We start from the raw sequence: 19,260 nt of genomic DNA, 5'->3' as shown, positions 1-19,260 counted from the left end.
GCCCACACTCTTGGCCATCAAGTCAGTTTCAAAACCAGATGTGATGTCTTTGACAACACCACAGAGACAGAACTACCTTAAAACTGCTCCAGTTTTGCAAAATCCAAGGATTAAAAATCCGCCATGTATCACGTCAGACTAACAGACGCTCGTACAGCACTACTACTCTGCCTCTTCACATCGTTTTTGCTTTCTTGGAGCACTTCTTGCACTCATCTCCTCTCTCAAGGTATTGCATCCATGTCTATTAAAATTTAGCCTGCCTGCATCCCTTAGGGAGAAGGATATACTGTCATTTTGAATTGCAGTCAAGGTTCAGAACTGCTTCACTGTTTAAGCTATTATACCAAGTGAGAAAGTTCACCTCCCCTCCCTCCAAACAGCAGGCAAGCAAAGTCCTCAAATCAAAAGGTCTACTGTAAACTACTTCTATCTGAGCACAACTTTCCTGTCACCAGAAGCATTACTGCTTGTGACAGGTGCCAGAATCAATGCAAATGCATCATTTTGTATTGCCCAGTTCTGTACATTTCAGCAAAATAAACTTCCCACACACGTAATGCAACTTTGGTGGCTGTTCCTTAACCTTTAGAGCTACCTTTCTTACAGAGACAGAATATGGCCAATGCACTGAAACAACTGGAAGATACAACCAAATGCAACAAAATGGAAAGGTATCATTCCAAGAGAAAACAGTGCTGGCAGGAAGCAAGCAGAGGTCATTATATCAGCAACAGCACTGACAGCGAACCAGCCCTGCACAGATTTCCAATACCCACCACTGCTCACTGCAGTCACACGCACTTACCTGCTCTCTCCCCTTTCAGAGTATCCCACACATTGCAGTTGAAATCATCATAACCTGCTAGCAAGAGGCGGCCACTTTTTGAGAAGGCTACAGAAGTGATTCCACAGATGATATTGTCATGCGAGTACATCATCAATTCCTGATCCGCACGCAGGTCAAAGAGTCGGCAAGTGGCATCATCTGATCCAGTAGCAAACGCGTGTCCATTGGGGAAAAACTGGAAGTTATAATTGAGAGACAGGTGTTTGACATCAGAAAAAAACCATTTCTCATGCAGTATTTCAAAAACATCACAATATGATATTAGCAGGGTGACCAGGCAAAGACAGAATGATGTACTGAATAAAAACAGCTTGTTAGCAGACTATGCTACCTGTGCAGCTACACAATTAAACACTTCTAGAATAGTTCAGGTATGACCTGAATGACTGCGCTTTTACACTGACAAGTTCCAGCATGCAGTTCAACAGGCATCAAAAGGGACATAACTAACTGCCATGAAATGAAGCAAAATGTACTTGTGCCCTGGCTGGGGGCCAGGAAGACCTATGTGAAGTGTACACTGTGTTCCCTCTTAAGATGGTCAGCCAGGTTGGCTCAGCCAAGACAGAAGATTGCAAACAAGCAATTCAATTGCCAAAATCTACTCCAAATCTAAGTCCATCTTACAACAGCCATAATGATTGAAATTGGAATGAAAAGAGCTCAACACATCTCAGGATTCAGATCTAAGTATAGGAGCTGCGTTTTTCTACAGGTCATGCCTTTGGTATTTTCTCAGCCTTAATAATTTTTCATGTTTATCAAAAACAGACGCAGCTTAGATTTCATTCCCTATTTATCAGAGCTTGTATCTTGCAGATCAGAACATAGTGTTACTATGACAGAGAGGAAATATAATCCAGTTTATAAATATTACAAAATTATGCCGAGGATGAACATCCAACGTAAGCACTGATTTGTAACTTTCCCTTCCAGCACATCTCCAATAGAAAACACCACATACGCTTTTATGTAACAAAAAGGCTTAAGATGAGGATGCTTGGCTATTCTGCTCCCTCTCAGCACATCGTATTTATCTACTATTTCAGTTTTAACACTCCGTCACACTGCAAAAAGTTCCCATCCTCAGTTCTTTGCTTCTTAAAAAAGTACAGTCCCAGTAGCTGAACAAGAACACTGCTGAAGCTATTCCAAAACCACTTCAATGCATCGCTGATAACAGTAGTAATTCAGTTACAAACTGCATCGTAGGTTATTAGACAATCTTCATTATGCATAATTCAACAGTCTCCACCTTAAGTCATTGATTTTAAATGAAGGTAACAACAGACTATGAGCTAAATCCATGCACCTATTGCTGTTATTCTCCCGCTTCTTTCCCATGCAGAAATACAAACATTCACTTACACAAACGGCGTTGATATCTGACACATGCCCTGTGAATGACTGCCTGCACATCCCATCCCGGATGTCCCAGAGCTTGGAGGAGGCATCGCAGGCACCCGAAACAAAAGTCCTCATATCTGGACTTAGAGAGAGACTCATTACATCGCCAGTGTGCCCAGTGAACGTGGTGGTCTGCTGACCAGTTTCAATATCCCACAGAGCGCTGCAGACAAAGTGACAGCGTTAACACAATGCAGTTGGTTACGGGCAGAAAAAAAAGCAAGTAATATAGAGGAAAAAAAACTTACCAGGTGGTGTCTCCTGAGCTAGTGACAATTTGGTTGTCATCTAAAAAGCGACAGCAGGACAAATACCCTAAAAACAAAACAGTTACGAAAATGTCAGATGTGAGAGCTTAAGCTGAAGGTTACCATCCAAGAGCAGCCACTACAGTTCTCTCACAGCTACTTTGTAAGGCAACAAAACTATTTCACAGTTCGCAATACACCTCAAAGTCAGACTGTTTCACTTGATGCAATAAAACACAAAGGCAGAAAATGAAGCCGACACAAGCGTATGGCTGACCTGTGTGCCCTGGCAGCTCTCGGCTCACTCTCACGTTGCCCTCTCTGGTTTTTAAATTGTATATGGAGCAGATGTTGTCCAATCCACCACAGGCCACGTAGTTGCCAGACGGTGCATATGCACAAGTCATCACCCAGGAGGATCTCAGAGGAATGGCGTGCATCTTCAGAAAGACAGAGCTCATCAGTGCCACATCACACCTTTGCTTTCATGCTTTACTGCAGTCACTCGTAACAATTCTTGGATTGCAGCAGACGAAACACGTCACACAGACTGTTCAGCATAAATTCTCTATCTTTTTCCTTTTTCTTTTTTAGAACTTATTGCAACCTATGCTCACATACATATCAGGATGAAAAACACCACCGTGTCTCTTGAGTTCTTGATACAGAACTCCTGTGCAACATTATTTAATAGTAAAGCTATTCTGAACTTAAACATCTACAACATTTGTTTGTTCAGGTGAGATTTCTTTGTGCAGTTCTTCTGTTTCTGAATGACGGGTTACAAAATGGGACCCACGGACAGTTTACAGCCACAAATCACTGCCCCACACTCTGCCTAAGTTTTCCTGCTGTAACAGCTTCTTCTCCACCCGCATCCCATCCGACCTCACAGCCAAAGCATTAAGTTCTGACATTGTCTATTTCTACAATCTAAAGCCAAATCAGTTAAATAAACATCATCACAGAGGCAGATAAAAACAGCTAAAAGCTAAAGACATTATGTATCACCAAGGACTATTAATTTGAAACACAGCCTACAGCGTATCTCCACTGAACAGCTAGGCTGTTCATTTTTGAACATGTCATTTTTGACTTGCAAACACACAAATTATGCATTAATTATTGACGCGGATTATAAATACCTTATTTGTTGTATAACTATCCCAGATAATTAATTTTCCATCTTGTGAAGCACTGACTAGTAGTCTAAATACAAGCACAGAGTAAAATAAGTTATTATAAAACAAAAATAAAACTCAAAACAGACACACATCATGCATGATTACCAAGTGAATCAGAAAGACTTTCACTATTGCCATTCTTCTTTAATTAAGTGCAACGTTTGTTGGAAAATCTGCAAAGAACCGTATGTCACCCCACAGAACAAACCTGCATCCAAAAGGGCTCAGGATTACAATGGACAAAAAACAAAACACATTTCATGCCTTTAGAAAAACAACTACATAAACTAAATAAAATAACTCGGAGTATAATAAATCCACACAAAGGGGAACAGAACACAAAGCTTTGTGAACACTGCTTGCTCTAAGGCAGAGTGACAGAACTCCCTCCTAGAAGCCTTATAACTTCTCTTTGCTGTACCCATGAAGATCCTTTTCAATGAAGTTTTCACTTAAAAAGTCTTAATCTGAATCCTAGTCATGGCTCGTGGCCTCCCTCTGAAGGCACAGTCTGTGCCATATCCCTCACAAAGCTCAATGCTGTCGACAGTCTTATTTCTAAGCCTCAAGTTGCAGGTTTAAAGACCAATTATACAAACCTTGAGTCAGATCCCCAGTGCATAGCATAAATTTTGGCTAAGTGACCTCTAAGCGTACGCCTCGTTCGCATTTGAATTCGACCCACTGAGTCCAGACTTGTTGTGATCTAAAAATAAATACAAACCCTTGAGATACTGAGGACTATTTTTATATACATGATAATTAAATACACTCAAACTTTGCTTAAAAAAAGCTATCTTGGCATGCAACAGATAAGAAGAAAAGGATTATCAGTGTTGAAACCATGCAACACTGGGGAAGTTTTACAAGAGAATAATATCATAATCACTACAACTGGAACTTTAAAAAGCTTCTGAAGGTATCATGATGTAATACTGAGACAACTTCAAATTACCAAATCTGGAAGTTCTCTATTGAAACAAAGAGAAGAAAATCCTCTAATATTTACTGCATTGTTACTTTTTCAAGCACGGCAAACTCTAAATGCCAAGTATTCTTGTTCCCAAAGCACAGCTAAAAGACACTTGCCCAAATCCTAAATAGAGCAAGTCCTAAAAGAGCTGACCCATTCTATTGAGAGGGTAAGTTGGAATCAGGACATACTAAGTGCATTTTGGGTTTGGCTCTTTTTGTTGGTTGGTTGGTTGGGATTTTTTTGGTGTGGCTGTTTGTTTGGTCAGGCATGAAGGTAAAAATAAACTTGTCTTTCTAACTGCTTCACTTCATTCACCTACAATTCCAAAGTAACTATATATACATGTGGTACATTTCCAAATGCTTGTTTTGCTATTCTTCCTGTTACTGAACAGAAGCATGTTACAGCCATAAACTACAGGGGTTATTTCAATATGAAGGAACAGCCTATGCGCAGATTTGGAACATACCTGAGCAAGAGTTGTGTCACTACATGCTTTCCTTGCATCCTGAAACAAAAGAACAGAACAATTTGAATCCAAAATGCAACACTGAGCACCAAGGTGAGGAGCAGGAGATGTAGGACTTAAGGAGAGTTATGTCCTAGCAACCTTTGAGTCTCTCTTTCTACAAAATAAGTGCTTAAAAAGCATTTGAAGCCAGCCCCTTTCCCTGTGCTCACTCGGTGGGTGCTGAGCAGCCAAGAAAGGAAATATCCAGCTGAAATACCAACCACATACTATACATAAACAGCAAGTCTTGCATTCACTTCCCTTGTCACAGCAGGTGTGACAACATGGTTTAAAATAGCTGTCTTAAATTTAAATAGTTTTATCTTCAATTTGTGCTGTAGAGTTTCTAGCAACACTGAAGGATCAACCACAAGAGCTGTAACACCCTAATGTGACTAAAAGCACAGTGATAACAGCAGAGTGGCAAAGTCTTTGGCTGCAGCAAATGAGAACAAGCCCAAGTGTGACAGCCATGGACACAGAAATGAAGGAAAGGAGCTGTTTGCTGCTGGAAGGCCTCAGGTAGACAAGGTTCTCAAGTAAGATACCTTTGTCTCCACTACCAAGTCTTAAATGAGGTCTGGGAAGGGATGGATCCTGAATCTACCCCTTCTGGTCATGCAACTGCATTGCAAGCACCTGAGCTGCCCTGGGTTGGCCCTGTCTTCCCACCAGGTGATCAATCACTGCTTCAGGCTGTGACTCAGCATTTCCACTACAAGAGCCTCCCCAGTTCCCAGTAATTTCTACAAATAAGGCTCAAGTTCTGCAACTACAGAGGTAGGCATCCAACATGGGTAGATGGCCCTTGTTTACCATTAATTTGTGTGCCCCTCTGCCCAAGGAAGTGTTCCATCTATGTGCTAATGACAACGCCATCTTTGAGAGAAGGAACAGAAACATTTACTTACACATTTTGGAACTGAATTGATACATTCAAACTGAGATCTTAAAATTCTTAAGGATCTTGTTCAAGAGCTGCTTGATATACAACTTCAACAATTTTCGGAGTGTGTTTACTATAACCACCCTTTACAGCCTTCCTCCCAGAAAACAAGCTTCAGAGCGGATTAAGTCATCTCAACTTATGTTTTAAAGTGTCTGAACTGTAGAAATATTTATGAAATGTCGACGTCTGGAATCAGGAGGGGTTTAAAATACCAGAGCAGCAAATCCCCTAGCACAGGACTGACTTCATCCACAGGAAGAAATACACTGGACTTTAAACAAGTTTGTTTAGTTTAGCTGAAACCCTTTAAGGTGTTCAACACAAAATAGTTTCTGAACATGATCTGAACTAAACAAAGCAACTTTTCTTAAAGGGAGAAAAATAAGGAATTAGCAATTCTTACTCTGATCTGATTTCGCAGCTGCTCTGCCTCCTGCCGTAACTGTTCCAGCTCGCTCATCTTGCTTCAGTTTCTATTTCACACTCCACGGGTGAAGAAAACCTGCCAATGAGGAGGAGGAGAAATAAGTTTCAGTATCACTATGCATCTATATTTGTTCTGCTTTTAAGGAAGCTCCAAATAGGTACTCCTTTAGTACAATGCATAATTACCTCGACAAAACCAAAGTTATTTCCAGTCCTCAATTGTAATGAAAAATGCAGTTAAATGGAGTGTATCTTGAATATAAAACCAAACAAATAAAAAAACCACACAGTACTTTAAAAAACGTTACTGAATGTATTTGTAGCATTGCTCTTCTCATCCACCCTGCCGCCTCCCAGAATGTCAGTCCTCACCCCAAGATGGCAACAGAGAGCAGAGACTGAAGTTGTTACTTAAAAACCTTTAAGCTCAACAGCGTTGTGATCGAGCATCTTTGTACACAATACACAAAGCAGTTTTCATTTTAATTTAAGATGAAAACCTTAAATCATAGACAACGGCTCAAAGAGGTTCTCTGTATTTCTGTATTTTCGTGGCTATGTTGTTTTCATTTATAAAGCACCTACATGGTAGGAAGAGATTATAAAGAGACATCTGTAAAAACATCTCCACACCGGTACGGCCCACAGCAACCCACAGCAGTTCCCATCTCAACAAGGACACAAAGCAACTGTTCACAAAAGCACAAGGCCACATGTAAGCACACTTTCAGGGTAGTTTTTAGATATATTTTTAAAAAATATACAGACTTTGCACGTAACATTTTTCAGCTTGTGTAACAGTTTCCTCAGATCAGCTCTCCTCCTTATCCCCACTAGAGCTATACAACCAAGTGACACAGGAGTCCAGACACATGTACAGACTTCAACCATCTCCTTCAGCAGAAGATTTTCCTTCCAGTTCACTTACCAATACAACAACCAGCCCTGGACTTCTTAACAATTCACATGTTTGAGAGGTATGACACTTCCTGCTACAGTAAAATAAACAGTATTTCTTTGTTAATCTATTCCTTTTCTTAACTTCAGTTTTTCAATTGAACCTCTAAACTGTACCACTATGAAACATGGTCCCACCGTCAGTTCCAACAGCATCATATTTTCCTTTTTAAGATGCTTTCCCCTTTTTGTCCTAGAGCCCACAGAAAAGTACCTCCGTCAGAACAACGGCCACAGCTAGGTGAAGTCAGGGCACCTTTTTAACGACAGCTAACACTGTGAGTGTAGGAGAAAACAGGTGCTCACAGACCACTGATGATCACTCTGCACTTCAGCCATGAAGTCAGTGTTAATGACTTTATAATGCCATTACTATCTGCACCGCCCATTGTGAATGCCATTTCCATATGATGCTGCAGCAGCTTAAACAGCATTACAGCCGTACCATGGCAACGCATGGACACAACCCAACTTCAGAAACCCTTCCATTCACCCATCTCTGGAACCAATCCTAATGGATCAATCCCAATTAAAGGACAATGCCTTTTCCTACCTTTCCTTTAACAAAGAAACAACAAAAAGATCCCATTCCTTTTAGCTGAGAAGCCCTAGCAATATCAGTACATCCTGAAGTGTGCAAGGCCATTATTGGTGTTACTGCTCAGCAGGGATGCTGCAGTGGTTTGAGGTCAATCTATACCTCACCAAACACAACAGCCTCCAAGTCAGCTCAACTACAAAACCCAGATTAACTGAAAGCTCAGACTGAAGTTCTTTTGCAGTTCACAGCAGCTGAACATCAAATTCTGAGGTACTCTTAAGCCATAGATAAGCACAGGGGTACTACAGCAAATAAACACCATAGTGCACAGCATAACCATCACACTGAAGTACATCCCAACCTCTTTGCTGGGCTGGCTGCCTGCAGATGACACCGTGACAGCACGTACGCTCTAATGGCCATTCACCATTAAGTATTTAGCAGAACTGTGAGAAAGATGCTTCCTCTTGGGATTTTTTTAATGCTATTTTGAGATGCCCACAGGAAATGGGGGAAATGGAGTGGGCGAGGAGGAAGCTCTCACGGATCCTTTCCCAGATGTGCACTAACTCAGCAGCTGCTGGCAAACCACCACATGAACACACGGCCGGTGCCAGAATCAGCACAGCAAGGCAGGAATTTGTGTGCAGGTATCTCTGACTTTGATGTTTCTGATATTACAGTATGGTAAAAGCAAGAAAAAGAGAAGTAGCCATAGTTAAGATGCAGCTGCTTGTGCAGACCATTACCCAAATCAGATGAAGCCAGATGCTTCTTTTCCAGTGCAATTGCCAACGTGCACACTGTACTGTGAACAGTACCTGCTGCAGCAAAGAGGCCTGGTGGGGATAAGCAACAGGAAGTGCAGGAACTTTTTAATAATGCCACTAGCCAGGGGGTATATCACTGCAACACAGTCGAGCAGTCAGGAAACAGGGTCAAGGACACCACAAGCTTCCCATAAGTGCCAGCAGTAACGGGAGCGAGCAGTGAGGAGCTGCCACTGCTCAGCCCGGTGGCACAGCTCTGCCCTTCCTAAAGCTGTGTCCCTGCAGGCTCAGCTTTGCTCCCTGCAGGTTTCCTCGGAGAATACGGATCAGCGAATTGAGCGATACCCAAATAAACTGCCACCTCCCAAGGCAAAATAATTAACTACGATTACACAGCACATCCCGTGTCACAAAAGCCACCAACAAGCTTGAGTGCTCCAGAGACAAATTATCCCTCATCCCGATCCTGACTCAGCAGCCGTGTCATTTGCTAATGGCTTAATTCTTCGTTCTATTGGCAGGTAGAGGCAAATTACTCCAAGTTCTCATCTTGAAAGTACTTTCTCTGTAGCACGCTGACTCAAAGGCTGGCTTTTTCTCTGCGAAAACTCTTTCCAAACGCACCCAAGGACACGATGTACCGTAGCCAGGAGCCGCCTGGAGCAGCAGGTGAGCACGGCCTGAGTGGGATCAGGGAAGCTCCACATGCCAGGGGGATCCCTGTGCTGCCGGCCGGAAGGCTGCTGACTCAGGAGCAGAGTAGGATGCAGCTCTGGAAACAGCTGACACTGGGCAGGTGGCTGTACGGTCAGGCACAGAGTGATAGGAGCCTTCGGTGCTGCAAAGCACAGCTATTACTATCCAGAGGAGATTACAGTTTACAAATGAGGATCGTAAGTAATTTGGTTTCTTTAAAAAAATATCTTCATTTATCTTGTTCCCATGTAAAATTACCATATAGACAGGGAAAAAAAAAAAATAAGCAGAAGAGTGTAAGTACACTCCTCCCCACAACAAAGCACTGCTATTTTGGTAACAGATATAAGTCGACTAAGGAGACTCAAAAAAAGAACAGTCTGACTGCCTGGAGCCTAAAAAGCTCCCAACTAAAGGATCACTCAAGCTGTAACTGTACTCTGTACCAAAAAAACAGTCCTTCAGAACTGAAGTGCTCAACTAGACGTATCAGTTCTCCATTTTTTCAGTGCATATGCTGAAAATCTCACACACAGTAAACATACAGCAGCAGAAAGCAAGGCAGGAGGCTTCACGATTCACTCCCATGCAATCATCCCTGCTAGCGATCACACAGGTGGCTAAACATAAGGAATGCTAACTATAACACTTTGCTAAATATAGGAAAACGGCACCAAGAAATACTGCAGCTCTCTCTCAAGTGAGCTAAACTGGTAACACACAAATCCAGGCTTCATTGAACTTCCACACACTGAAGTCACTTGTACAGTTCCAGCTACCTGCCTGCCTCCCGCTGCTGCTTACAGCCTATGCACAGCGTGCCGCTCAGCAGTGGCAGACAGCAGGATTCTCCTTGCAAAGCTGAGCTCTGGTAGCGCACACAGAGCAATAGTTTCTGTATCTGGGATGTGCCAAAGAAGCATTCTATAGAATATTTCCTCATCTAGTGACAATACTGGAGACCTACGCAGCTCAGCTCATTCATGTCTCCTCAAAGCTGTGAATGGAGAAGACCACACATGCTTTCCACCTACCCGATACTCAATTTTCCAAGGAGTTTTTGCATCAATAAACTAAATACACTTAAATCCACGCAGGCATAATTTGAAATAACACTACACAAGACGTGCAAACCCGTCAGTTTGTATCTTTCTCTTCCTTTTTCTCTCTCCCAGACCTCCCCAGTGCACCTCCTTCCCTTTTGTAGCTTTAACTCACACTTTGAAAGGTGCCACTTTACGCCGGCTGGGGAGAAACACCACAGACTTTTCAGAAAGGAGAAGAATAATGATTAATTTAAAAACAACAACAAAAAAAAAACATTAGCATTTAAAAAATAACTTAGAGACTGTAACTGAATTGTTCTGTACCACTTTGTTTTGTACCACGGGCAAGCAGCTGCCCGTGTTTCAGAGCACACACATACGTAACCCAGGGCTCTCCAGCATTTCACAGGCCCCAGTTTCCCCAAGAACAAAACAGGAAATGAGCCTGGGTGTGACCTTGTTCTCTGAGGTCACCACTATTGTTGCACTTCTGCACATTTTGGAAGTGTTTTAAAGCGACACGTCTCCATTATAGCTTTGGTACAAAAACAGGAAATAATCAACCAACGCCTCTAAGAGGAATGGCACTAGCAGAACTTCGTGAAATACCCATTTCTCTAACAGATAACATACTGAATTTTAAGGAACTGCTGAATATACGTGCTCAACATTTCATGTACAGCTGGAAGGCACGTGCGACAAAAGAGATCCAGGAGCAAACAAGCACTCAGTGGGACACAAGGACAGCCTCACCTCTCAGGGTGCCAACTGCAACACGCAGCCGTGTGGCACAAACAGGGACAGGCCGGCACTTTCCTCCCTCCACTGAAACACCCTGCTCTCCTACCCATCATAAAGAACATAAGGATCTGCTACTGCACACACCCAGATAGCTTGGGATTTTAATAGAGCTTTGAAATAAAGCCTGCCATGGAAAAAAAAGAGCTTTTATTTACTGCAATAACTGCTTGGATGTATTAGCAGAGCATCAGACAAAGATGTACATGAAATCTCACCTTCAGGCTTCAGCACAGTAAGCACCAACCCTCAGCATATGCCATGAACCCGGGGAGGGCAAAGGAAGCAGCAGTGAGAGAGCACCTCAAAGTGCTGCTGGATGTAAACCAGTGCCATTTTATCAGCACAGCCAACACTGTGCGTGCACAGCCTGCACGTGAGAAAGCGAACGCGTGCAGTGATGGGTTGTAGCAGCTCGCTGCATTCGTCTCTGCATTTGATTTCTGGGTTGATTGTGGTCTCCATGGAAGACAAACAGACTGACAAATACTGAGGCTGTTAACAGCAGTCACAAAACAGGCAAAGGAAGTTCCAGGTTAGACATCGCAGTGAAATAAGAAGTTCCCAGTGACTGTAGGCTAGTAGTGTTACACACACAGTAAGCTGACAGTTCATTAGATCAGCGTGGTAATCCATCTTTAAAATCCAAGCCAAGTACATCTGTAAAACACACCGAAACCCCTTGCTCATCTTTGCCAACACACACTAGATTCTAGAAAAACAAGAAATTCAGTGTTAAGCAAAAGACTGAAAAACACAGGAGAAGGAATTTTTAAATGCCATGAATATTTCACAGTCCAAACGAGGGATTCTTCTACAAGAAACATTCTTGCATCTTATGTTAATTTTGCTCAGTTCCAGGTCAAAATGTTCCAGTATATAAGCAAAGATTTTCCTTTCTTTTGTTGTTTTTTTCTTTTTTTTTTTTAATCACATTCCCTGTAACCAGAACTGCATGTGAAATTCAAGTTACTGTTGTCACAAAAGACAACACGATTGCCACTGAAAACTCTGTTCAGTGACCACAGCACTTTCCCCTGATGAATGAACTGCCACTGTTTTGCAGTTTGAAATGTGTATGCGGTGGCAAGAAAGACCTTAGTGAGGTGAAAACTTGCAAGCCAACGTAACAAGACAGGGATGGTTTCAGTCCAGTATTCTCCTTGAAAAGACAGGTGGGCACACACAGATCAGCGAGCCAAAGTATTACTTTAGCTGCCTCCTCAAACACTCACCGATCCCCAGAAGCTATTCTACCAACTTGCCCAGTACGCTTTTCATAGCAAAGAGAGGAGGACAATCCAAAGTCATTTTGAAGTGTCTTGTACTAAAGCCCACCTCTACAAGCTTGATTTGAGATTTCTTTAAGGGGATAGAGCACTGAGGCTGACTGAAGTGGCACAGTCCCTTTCATTTTGTAGAGCCATAATGATAAGCGATGTAAGGTCTGCTCTGGTTCCTACAGGCACAAAGCACTACTCCAGCAGCCTCCTGTTTTCTAAGCATATGCAGACTGCACAGTACACATAACAGGCCCTAAGCACACAGAAGATGTCAGGCTTAAAGTTGGTGAAGACAGACATTTAGAGAAACTAATAGTGTCTGCAGGGAAGAGCCTTGATCCACACAGATGACTGTAAGCTTGACTGAAATAATTTCTGGCTGGCAGATCTCAAGAGTAGAGTGTTCTCACACAGTGCAGGAGCAGAAAACCCAGCACTACCAGCTACACACACACATTGCTTCCTTTCAGATGTATCCATCAGCTTGGAAAAAAGAAATCTGCATTTATCTATACGTAGTCTTTTGCACCCTTCCCTCCTCCTCACCATTCAGCCCTACACACACGCTCCCTTGGTACCAAAGCTACAGCGAGGCATTATGCAGCTCACACAATTATGCAGCTGTAACATTCAGCATACAGCTGTACTCCTTCATAAGAAAACAAGGGAATATAAGCATTTGTTTTTTATACTGATTACCCAAATATCTGATAAAGCTGTTGCCCTCAGATCTGATTTTAATTTCGCTTATGGTTCACAACACATTTTCTGGGCAATTACTTGCAATTATAAGCCACAAAAAATAAGTTGTCTCCCAGTCCAGAGTTCAGGCTACTTTAGTGGTTTTTATATACATGAATATAAATACATAAACATATTTTTAAGAGACACTTATTCTCGTAGGTCTTAAAATCCACCAAAAGCTCAGCTTTAGAGAACCACTGAATGACTACAAATACCATACTGGAAAATGAAAACTGTTCAAGCACCAGTTTTCCTCCTTACTAATGCACGTAAGGGATTAAGAGCGCAGAGATCGTGCAGCCACTTCAGGCACCACTTGTGACGAGATGGAGTTTCAGATATTTATCCTGCTGGGAACTGCTTTTGATGTTCCTCATGTAGTGCTGCCTCTTTTCAAACAAACCACACTAAACACTTCAGGAAGATGCTCTGCTAAAGCAGTGGGTATCACTGCTGCTGTACTATCTTCATCATCACCGAGTTCTCAAAGTAACGTCTGTCTTTCTAGAAAGAATATTTTTAACACACTGATTGCATCTAGCAGAAAGCTTTTAGACAAGATAAAAACCCATCCAGATAAAGCTGGCATTATGCTAACAGGAAGTTGTAAATTGAGCGTGCAACTCATTCCACTTCATGCTGTTATGATGCCTTAAAATCCAGATGTATTTTTAGAGATCATATCTCAAAATGCAAGGAAAAAAGAACAAATATATTTAGGTAACGTTAACATACAGAGTTCAGTTGCCAGAAGTTAGAAATTACCTAACTGGGTGTTGGAAGGAAAGCAGTCCTAGATGAAGCTTTCTAAAGAAGAGGATGGAAGAAAGAAAAGGAAGTACAACATCCCCATCAGAAAACAATCATCACAAAAGTGACACACTTTTGGCTTTGTTAGGTTTTTGTTTTGTTTTTTTTTTAATTATAAGAGAGAGCAAGAATTTTTCTCTGAAGGCATGACACTCATCAGGCTATAAATAGCAGGATTCCCCTGTGGAGACAAAGCCCACAGCTACAGACAAGATGTATTTGCCAAGCATGCAGCCACCGGACAGCCCGCAGCGCTGGAGGTTATCAGCCCACCCCACTGAAACTCCTGCTCTCATCAACACTCCCTGCATATCTCAAAGCGAGCTGGGTCAACAACAACCCACCCAGTCAAGTACACTGTCTCAGTTTCCAGCCCTCACCAAGAAGCAGACATCATTCTTCTAGATCTTTGTTTTCGAGTTCAGGACACACACACACACACACACACAACCATTTTAGTGTTTTCTTCAGCATTTGTGGTTGAAAGATGAGTAGAAATAGCTCAGTGTTCTTAAGTTCCCAGCTCCAGCTGAGCACAATGCTAAACGTTATCAGACTTGATGAAAAAGCAAACGTTAGCAACGCCACTGCAACCCCCAGACAACTGAACTGTTTGCTGAGGACCTCAGCACTTTGTTCGTCCTTTTGACAAAGTCACCAGGAAAGCCTGCAAACCAGGGCTGCACTGCTGCTGCACAGACTGAGCTGCACATTGCTCAAGCTTCTGAATTACCACCAGTGGCAGAAGTCATTTTTCCTTTCTTTCTTGCATCTTTTTTTAAAGTACATTTTACTTTTGATGCCTACCAGCATTTGTAACAAAACATAATAGACAGGAAAAAAGAAGTTCCAAATGACTTCCTGTCCCAGCTACCTGCCCTACCCAAGCAGGTGCTTATCAACATCTGGGGAGCAGCACTGAAGAGCTCACGCAGTTGTACAGTCATTTAGAGTGCTTTTACTTGGACTTGTATCATACTAAAAATAATTCAGCTCCCTCTTTTGAGCTGCTTCTTAGATGAAGGAGTTTCCCCTTTTCTGTTGTGTACCTTGGAGACTGAAATCATGTTTGTAGTGCCCAAAACAGGAGCTTTACTTCCGGACCACCTCATTCTGCATGCTTTAGATTGTTTGTTTTCCTTCATTCAGGCTCTTGGTACCCAAGTTACTAAAAGAATCTAAAAAGAGTAGCTGCGAAGGAGATTCCTGCCCCACAAGCATCAGCCACAAGAGGTATTTAAATGCATTTAATCCCCTGTGAAATGCAATAGCACTTACACGTGCATAGCCATCTTCTCACCCAGCACTGTTAGGGGCACTCAACTCCCCCTCCTATCTCTGCAGTGGATGTAATATAGTACTGACATCACAGCTGCTTGACAGCAAATGGGTGTTCAACCTACTGGCATGCCTGAGCTGCCCTGAGTAAAGAGGCAGAGACATTGTCCTGGGCTGCATGTAAGACATGTAACATATTTAAAGCACAAGTAATGACACTTCTTTTATTTTTTTATTTAAGCACATTTAAAAAATGAGGACAACAACAACATAAACCCAGCAGGTTGGACACACAGTCAACACCACGCAGACCTAAAGTCTTACTGCAAGCTCAGCCCTGCCAGTTTGCAAAACAGTGTTCAATGTACTGAATGCTGACGGTGCTACAAGCCACCAGGAAGAGACTCAGATCAAATACGATTTATTTCAGTTGAATCAACTTTAAATTCTAAATGTGTTTTAACAGTATTATATGGTTATAATCATGTATATACATATATATATACACACACACATACATACACATGGTTATAACTATATAGGAGATATGGTTTAGTAGCTTAGTGGGTAGTAACGGTGATAGGAGGACAGTTGGACTAGATGATCTTGTAGATCCTTTCTAACCTTGTGATTCTATGATTCTGGTATGTTTTGAATAAGCATCTTCAGTTTTAATGCAAGACTTCAGATGCAGGCAACTCCATCAAAAACTGCATTTCAATTTTGATCCAAACAGAAATTGACACACATCATTTACATTAGAAGTAATTAGTGCAGTACAAAGGAAAAATAGAGGGCAGCAGAAAAGCTATTCAAAGGTTTCTTATCCATCAGGTTACCTTCAGCCTGCTGAGGTGCTCTGCCCAAGCCTAAAAGCAGTACTGATGGGGCAGGGGAGCACAGCTCTCACTTCAGGGCATCACGACATCCAAGTGCCAAGAGGCCTCCACAAGTCTGGCCATAACTCTCACAGTATTCCCCAAAGGAACAAATTCTGGGATTTTTTCACCCCTTGGTCTCCAAATGAGTATCCCAGTACACAGTGCCTCAGGGTACAACCTCCAATATACACAATTCTGGCTCTGCAGGGCAGCAATGCAGGGAATGCAGTCTCACTGGCAGAACCCTTGTGCACAGAGCAGTGAGCTGAGGTGCTGACTGTGTTACTTGCACTAGAAAACAAACCCAGCATGCCCTGGAGTCCCCTGAGCTGGGAGCGATGAAGCTGCTCTTCCCAAAGATGCCACACAAGTCACAAAGAGTAACTCCAAGACCTTCAACCCCATATGAGAAACACATCCAATAAACACTAGGACTGAGGATACTGCTTCCCTCATGTAAAGATGAGAATCATACAGATATCATTTAAATCCTACCATTACTCAGCTCTTTTAACAGTGTTTCTAAACAGCAGCATTCAGCATGACTCAAAGACTTGGCTTATATTGAAGGTCCACATGATTAATATTTGTCTAAGATCCAATGTAAATAATGAGGAGGGGAAAAGCACAGTTTCTGGAAGCTGGCAAACCCATTCTACCTTCAAACTACCTAATGTTGCTGTTGGGTACTTCTCCCTCTCCTTCCCAGATGAAGTCCTTTCATATGGTAACAGACTGCAAGACTTAAGAGTAACTGAATCAGAACTGGATTTGCTGTATGTCAGTGTTTGGCACACTTTGGGAGGCTGAGACATCTTAAAGGAAGTGAGACTGTCTTCACTGACATAACCATGGCCAACTACATATATATATTTAATTAAACATTCAGGTCAATTCTTGCTCATCTTCATAGTATTCTCCACACTAACCACAGCAATTCAGACGAATCCGAGCATCAGGAATCGTAGATGGCATCCAAGCTGAGATCCATTCAACACACTGAGAGGTTCACCTCTTGGTCTTTCATTTCAGGCTCTCTTCCAATATCACACACCTCACTGTCTGCACGCTGCTGAGCACAGCACAGCAATCCTGAAGATAGATTTTTTCATTTGAAAAGCTGCAGCTTTGTCTAGCAGTGCTTCTTGTTATCTAGAAAGCTCTGTGGAGCTCCTTCAGATAATCAAACCACAACCTTATGAGAGCAGTGTGTGTTCGTGCTTTTCATGACTGTTTGTTTAGCTCTGTTCAGTATCTTCCACACAAACTCTATTACAAAAGGCTGGATTACAAAATACAGAAGTTTTATACAAGAACGCAACAATAACAAACTTAACTTCACACTTCAGAAGACGAAGTGACAGCTCTGCATCCAATTAAAGGGGAGAACAATTTGACTTAGCAATACTGCTCCTATTTTCTAACAGGCAAGTTCAAGGCACTCAGAAATGGCATTAACCCATGGATTTCTATTTTCTGACAGCATTAAAGAAAATAGACAATCCCAGCACCATCACTGCCCATAAGCACTTACATACCACAAGCAAGAGCTGCCTGACAAGGCTCTGGGATTCTGAATTTCTTACCGGTCTGATGAGATTTTCTAAAGTGACTCCTGAGATTAGAAACAATACATCAAACGAAGCTGCCCTTAGCAACAGTCTTAATTTATGACTGAGGCAGAGAAAACAGTAACTGAGAAAGATTTACAACACACTGCATTAGTTTGGGTTTTTTTTTCTGTTTTTATTTCTTATTTTATCTTCAAAATCTTATATTCATAAATTCTGTGGCATTTTCAAGGCTGCCTGATGTTCTAGAAGAGAACTATGTACATTGCATTCAAAGGTATTTTGCAGGTTTCTCCTGTCTATGAATCCCAGCCTTTTCTTTAAAAACTGTTTGAAAAATAGAGAATACTTGGACAAATTAAACACTAGATATAGGAGTACTCAGCTAAGGAACATTACAACATAATTGAAACTCCCATTATCCCACATAAATAGAACAGATTACATAGCCAACTATCTTCCCCATAAGATTTATACAACCTGAGCAGTCAATTGAGAGCAACCTCTCAAGCACCTGGGAGAAGGCTTAGCAAGAGAGCACCCACAATTCGCTGTACTGCTTCAATGATGTCAGCTTTTATACAAAAAAAGACATCTCCGTAACATTGAAGTTTTTCATACATAAGATCCCCCCCTTATTCCTCGCCCTCTTCCCTCAAGATAAAAATCAGCCCATCTTGTAGGAACACAAGTTAACTTCATCACAGCTATCACACACAAAAATCGCAAGCGCTGAAGGAAAAAAAGCTGAAGATCCCCTTCCCATCAGGAGGCTTTTGGAATTTTAAGGGTCTTTCCACATTTGGTTGCTTGATGTTGTTTTTTAATTTTTTTTTTTATTTGTTTTTTTACCATTATTATTAACATTACTTCAGAGCTCCCCCAGTTCTACCTGCTGTACCTGCCAAGTGATCATCAGATCAGTGACCACCTTCTACATCCCTCTCCCTATTTCTACCAACAGTCAGAGTGCTGGGTGAGGTTTCCACTCCACACGCACACCCCCAATATCCCCACCACACCCCCCAACAGTTACTTGAACTACCTGGGTGCAATATCTCCCTCAGGGGAGCACAGGGCATTCTGGCAGGCACTCCAAAACCTCCTGTGGTAACACTGCAGGTGAGGAGAGGGAGCCCAGTGCACCAACCCAACCTGAGCTGACAGCTGCATAGCAAAATCCCAGCGACCACCAGGCTGACACCCTGTGCCACACCATTGCTGCCACCTCTCAACTAGAATCTCAGCAGAGCACAGGTTTTTCACTGTAGGGACTGAACTAGAACACAGAACTACCACGGAGCTGTTTTGTATCCGTGGAGTTCTGTCTGACT

The 19,260-nt window shown here is 42.2% G+C and overlaps 1 protein-coding gene across 5 annotated transcripts in view; it reads right to left on the bottom strand.

Annotated features, from left to right (window-relative positions):
• GNB4 (G protein subunit beta 4) overlaps positions 1–19,260 on the bottom strand; it is a 56,277-nt gene that overhangs the window by 5,138 nt on the left and 31,879 nt on the right. For all 5 annotated transcript variants that reach the window (XM_072344327.1, XM_072344329.1, XM_072344328.1 and 2 more), the window contains 8 exons: positions 6,529–6,627; positions 5,135–5,173; positions 4,289–4,395; positions 3,651–3,714; positions 2,783–2,945; positions 2,506–2,572; positions 2,219–2,420; positions 809–1,025 (listed from right to left, as the gene is read on the bottom strand). In XM_072344327.1, the coding sequence (XP_072200428.1) occupies positions 809–1,025; positions 2,219–2,420; positions 2,506–2,572; positions 2,783–2,945; positions 3,651–3,714; positions 4,289–4,395; positions 5,135–5,173; positions 6,529–6,585 (916 nt within the window). In that variant the 5' untranslated portion in view covers positions 6,586–6,627. The remainder of the gene's footprint in view (positions 1–808; positions 1,026–2,218; positions 2,421–2,505; positions 2,573–2,782; positions 2,946–3,650; positions 3,715–4,288; positions 4,396–5,134; positions 5,174–6,528; positions 6,628–19,260) is intronic.

Source organism: Excalfactoria chinensis, chromosome 9 (assembly GCF_039878825.1).
Source record: "Excalfactoria chinensis isolate bCotChi1 chromosome 9, bCotChi1.hap2, whole genome shotgun sequence".
NCBI lineage: Eukaryota > Metazoa > Chordata > Aves > Galliformes > Phasianidae > Excalfactoria > Excalfactoria chinensis.
This window is presented reverse-complemented; position numbering and strand designations above follow the sequence as displayed.